This window comes from Neltuma alba, unplaced genomic scaffold (genome assembly GCF_004799145.2).
Source record: "Neltuma alba isolate B1F8T4 unplaced genomic scaffold, ASM479914v2 tig00003881_pilon, whole genome shotgun sequence".
In the NCBI taxonomy this organism is placed as follows: Eukaryota; Viridiplantae; Streptophyta; class Magnoliopsida; order Fabales; family Fabaceae; genus Neltuma; species Neltuma alba.
Window position 1 is genome coordinate 14,849 of NW_021633465.1, and position 5,401 is coordinate 20,249.

The 5,401-nt window shown below is 36.4% G+C and overlaps 1 protein-coding gene across 1 annotated transcript; it reads left to right on the forward strand.

Moving 5' to 3' along the window:
* Positions 1-1,869: 1,869 nt before the first annotated feature.
* On the forward strand, positions 1,870-2,863 carry LOC114742766 (RING-H2 finger protein ATL56-like). The gene has a single exon (XM_028930983.1). It carries the CDS (start codon positions 2,072-2,074, stop codon positions 2,657-2,659), a length of 588 nt encoding a protein of 195 aa, XP_028786816.1. The 5' UTR covers positions 1,870-2,071; the 3' UTR covers positions 2,660-2,863.
* The last annotated feature ends 2,538 nt before the right edge of the window (positions 2,864-5,401 follow it).

Below are 5,401 nucleotides of genomic sequence, written 5' to 3' on the forward strand. Positions count from 1 at the left end.
CTCACATTTTCTTTGTGAATAACTCGAATTACAAAGGAGGGACAAATCAACGGAGAAAGGTTTATAAAATCACAGTAGTGCCTTAAAAGTTATTGATTCGAAATTGACATTAAACTCACATACCGTATATTTTCTTCATTTCATAATAGAATCTGGGTGTTTGTTTGGAACTGTTTCTGTTACATGTTTATAAGTCGTGACAAAACTTTACTCACGTACTAATCTTATATTTTATAAATCGAAAGGCTGCTGTTGAAGGATTCTGTATAACTAGAGGCAAGCAAAGACTATCATTCAAGTACTTGGAAATCTGTGTCAGCACTTGTGTGAAGCAAATGACTTGGCATGTGTTTGCCTAACAAATTCAAAATTATACATATATTTTTAGTTTTCAACATAAAACTAAACAAGTAATGATTAGCTGCAGCTATATGTCCAAGTAGCAAGAACTCGCAAGTCTAATTTATTTGAAAATAGCCAATCCAAATTGCCAGTCTCCCCCGTAGCTTTCTGGCACGCTCCTTATGGACAATCTACAAGGTTTCAGGTTCAAAACTTGGTACGATACTCCTCTGATCTTAAATATAAGATTCTTACACTAGTGTGTATAAGAGTTTTATATTTAGAACCGAAAGAGTACTTACCATTTCTTCTATCCAATCCAAATTATACAAGTAGTAAATTTGCACTGATTGAGACCAAATGTCCAATCCAATATAGCCCAGCATTGTTAATGGAGACGAATCTGGCCACCCAATCAGGGGATAAAATAAAAAACTTATTTTTGCCCTTATTTTACTTTGCCTCTCATTTATTACTATATAGACTGTTATTTTTAAAGACATCATAACAAAAATCATGTCGTTAAGACTCTTTATTCTAAGACAGTTAATGGACTTTTCTGATCCTATTTATAAATCACTTTCAATATATTTCACACAAACTATGAAAATTTTAAACTTCATTAATTTTTATTTAAAATTTAAAAAGTTTTTAATTTTATCCTCATTTAACATATATCATACATCATTAGAAAAAAATCAATATAATATTAAATAAAGGATAAACATGTAAATTTATATGAAAAATTTTGCTATCAGCCCGCTGGCATGAGTATCAACTTCTTCGAAAATATCTTCATAAGAAATTTTTCAATCTCACGTAAAGCATTCTAAGACGTCTGATATAACCTTCGACTGATTCATTCACACTTTTGGGCCCACCGAAATGATCATCTCGGACTCGAATTCCTCCACTCGCAGTTTACTCTTCTGATTAATGACTTTGGGCTACAGTGCTTTGGGGACTCAGTTTAGTTGTTCATCCAAAGCAATAGATCTCAGCTATTCAAAATTTTAAACAATTCAAATTTAAAATTTTTAATTCATTATTTTCAAATAAAAATCATTTTCAAAAAATAATTAAAATATTATTTTAATAAATATTAAATATTAAATATGAACTGTTCAGAAATCTAAATAATGATGTGTATCTAACTTCATTCCCTCCCCAGTGGTTTTATATCAAATGAAATTGTCAAGAGTTTGCAATAAAGTCCATTTACCTAAATATGCAATAAAATTGAATGCAATATTCTAACTGAAAATAGATGTTTAAGTGAAACTAAAATATTAGGCCATCTATTTATGCAAGAGTATAATACAAAAAACTCATATTATCATTAAGATTTGCAATTTTTTTAATTTACAAATATAAATGCAAATCTTTACATTCATATTTTAGTCTCACTTAAACGTATATTTCATTCGGGCGAAAAGTAAATATCTATTTTTGAGGAACGCCGACGTAACGCCTGTTTTTGGAATTGGTTCCCATAACCTATGGACCGCCCCCTGATTTTTTCTCTCTCTGATCCCTAAGCGGCAATCCTTAGCCGATCTGCTCCTGCAATTTCCTCAGCCATTTTTCTCCCTCTCCCTGTCTCAATCTCTGATCCCTAATTTAGTTCCATTCCCAGTTCTCCAAAATATCACCTTTCCGGTTCTTGTTCTTCCCTCTTCGATCAATCTTCCTTCACTATCCTCTTCTTCTTCAATCTTAATTCAATCCCATGCCTCCTCCTAGTCCTCCTATTCATCACCATGAACAAACCCAACCTAAGCCCAGCCCCAAGCTCCTATCAATCCTCCTTAAAGCCGTCATCATGACCCTTCTCACCTCCGTCTTTTTCATCTTCCTCGGTTTCGCTGCCTTCGTCCTTCTCCATCTCTGCTTCATCGGCGGCATCTTCCACCGCATCCGCTCCCGCCCCACCATCCAACTCGGTGCTTCATCCAATGGAATCGCTCCTCGTGACGTCAAGAAGCTGCCCCACTTCCGGGTTGCTAGCGGAACCGAACCCGGACCCGAAACTCAATGCGTTGTCTGCTTGGATGGCTTCAGGAGCGGCCACTGGTGCAGAAAGCTCGCCGGATGTGGCCATGTGTTCCACCGGAGATGTGTGGATACGTGGTTGGTGAAGGTGGCCGCGTGCCCCACATGCAGGACGCCTGTTCGATCAAATGCAGGGAGCGATGTAGGTTCGGCTCTAGATGTCAATAGAGAGGAGGCTATGCGACATCGAACATCTAGTAGGGGCAGTGCATACAGGATTTTTTACCTTGTAAGTTCGAATATTTTCAATTTCTGTGCTATGTAAGGATAATAAGTTTTCCCCTATGTACAGTATGATATACGTATTTCATCTTCTAAATTTTTGTTTTACTTTCTCTTCGATTTGGCTGGTTATCCACTTTGTATTTCTTTTTTTTTTTTGGGGGGGGGGGGTTTTGTTTATCCACATGTATATATGGGTATGACTTTGCGTTCGAAGGCTAGTGATAAGAAAATTATTGGTAGTCTTGATTTCTGTTTTAGTGGCATCGTAATTATGCAACACTAAGGATCATTTGTTCCTTTTTGCTACTCTAAGTTTTAGGACAACGACTCTCGTCTTTATCGCTGCACGACAAGTTCTAGGATAAAAGGAGTTTCTTTATTTGTGCATACAAATTGCGAAGACACTCTTTCCCCTCTTTTGTTGTACCTTTGCTTAAAGTTGCTCCCTTTTCCTCCTTTATTGGCTAATCTCATCTCTACTATCTTTCAGCTATGTAGTGGAAATCTCACTTGTGCAATTTATGATTCCTTTTATGGTAATTTAGTATGTATTTGCTTGATGCCTAATAGAGGATGCCTTTAACTGACACCCCCCAATTCAAAACAATCCCCAAAAGAAAAAAAATTGAATTATGACACTTTTCTGTGAAGTCACCTGGTTCCATGGCTGTCAACTCTCTCACTTTTACTCGCAAAAAGCCTTATGCAGTTCGCCTCAGAAGTGTAGATTATAGATGTTGGCGTAACTCCCCCGAGGTTGGTTGGAAGGCCCAACCCTCAGTTTAGGTTTCTTCTGTGATGAACTCCTCTGATCTGACTGAGGACTCATCTGTTCACCAATGAAGTATCTTGCTGATTGCTTTTGATTTTAAACTCTGATTATCTGACAATTGCAGTTGTTTTTCCCCGGTTCAGCTATCAGAAGTATTTTTGGATCTTGTCCGGCTTGAATTCTTCCCTTCTCCAATATTAGGGCTATGTTTTGGAGGATATGAGGGAAGGGAATGAAATGGCAAATAATGGAATTGAAATGGGATGACAACGAGTGGAATGGTAATTCACTCGCCATTCCATTGTTTTGGAATTATAATATGGCAACGAAAGGACTCATTAATGGAATGGAATGACTTGCACGTTATTTTCCCAAAATTTCCTTAGTAGCTGTTATGTGATCCTAGCAATGAGGATATAATTGTATGTCTATCACATTTGATCTTTCATCCCCCAGACACATAAATTGGGTTTTTAGATAAGAGGGAGCGGTCTTGGAGGCCATCCTTTTGACATTCCATTACCACTGCATCCTTCAAAAAACTCCTTACAGTGGCTGAACCCACTCTAGCTATTTCATTTTATTCTATTCCTTCCCCAGGTCCATCCAATCACACCTTTTCTCTTGCATCAGCATCCAGCAGCACTTTAAGGTCTTTTTTGGTAGGGGGCATTGAAAATTACGGATAGAGTTGGGATTGGAATTGAGAAAATCTATTAAAAGAATATTTAGCATAATAGATCGCTTGTTATATAAAAGTAGCCAAACCCATGAACGTGGGATTAGAGTATATCATGATAGAAAGTGGTATTTTCTAATTCCACTTCTATGGGTTTGCCTAGTCTCATGTAACAAGCAATTAATCATGCTAAATATTATTTTAATGATTTTTCTCAATTGCAATCGCAATTTCTATCTCTCATTTTTAATGTTTAATACCAAACTGGACTTAAAAGTATTCTCTCCCACATGGTGTATTGAGAATTTACTTCCCAAAGTGCTTTTATGATAAACGACCCGAGCTGAAGAGGAGAGGCGTAATCTTATTCACCTACTTGAGCTAATCCCTGTTGGCAATAATTACTGATTATAACTTGCAAGACAAATGGTCAAGCTTTTAGGAGTACTCTTTAGTTTATCCGTTCATGATCCAATATATAGTCTGCCTACTCAATCATCTAGGGAAACTGGTTAGAGAATTTGGTTAAATTAAGTCTAAAAGAATGTGTATTGATAGAATTTCTGACTCTTCCTTCTTGCTTGTCTTTTTACGGTAGAAGTTTGCTTCTTGAGAGAATTTTTATGCTGTTCTCACTGGAAATTCTTTAAACTTGTCATCCTTTTTGTTTGAGGTCTTACGGCTAGGTTTTTGTAATGGTAATCGTCATTACGATATCGTCATATCAGCCTCTGGTATTTAATTTTGCCTTCACTTGTTGATGGATGATACGTCATTTGCTTCCTGGACGTGGTTAATATGAGATACCTTGTATTGTTCAAATGACTTGCTTTATGTAATTTATGCAATAAGTTGGTTGCTTCATTTTATAGTTGCTTTGGTCAGGCTTGTTGAAGATATATTCTTGTGTTTCTCCATGGTTACAATGGGCGGCTAGAGTGAAGTAGGATCATAGATATTTTTGATGAATTTACTGGGTTGCTTGAGGCAAGTCCAAGTTTTTATCTAAATTTTAATAGCTGGATCCCATCTTTAATAAATTATGCCCTCCAATTGCTTGTATTATTCACTCAATAGAATTCCTGTTGGTAGAGTTACATGAATCACATGGTATCATTATATTTTGTCAACAATCAAGGGAAAACATTATTTCTTCTTTTGTAAAGTTGTGATAAACGTTATACAAGAAGCATTGCGCCACCCCTTTTTTGGGTATATTTGTGATAAATTGTCATGTGATTAATTTTTAGCAGGGTGTGAGCCATGCGTCTTAACTTTGACAATGTATAGACGACTTTGAGGAATAAAGGAGTTTTGGAGGATGGGATAGT

Coding starts and splice junctions, on each gene's coding strand:
- LOC114742766 (XM_028930983.1), top strand. CDS start 2,072: ATGCCTCCTCCTAGTCCTCCTATTCATCACCATGAACAAACCCAACCT.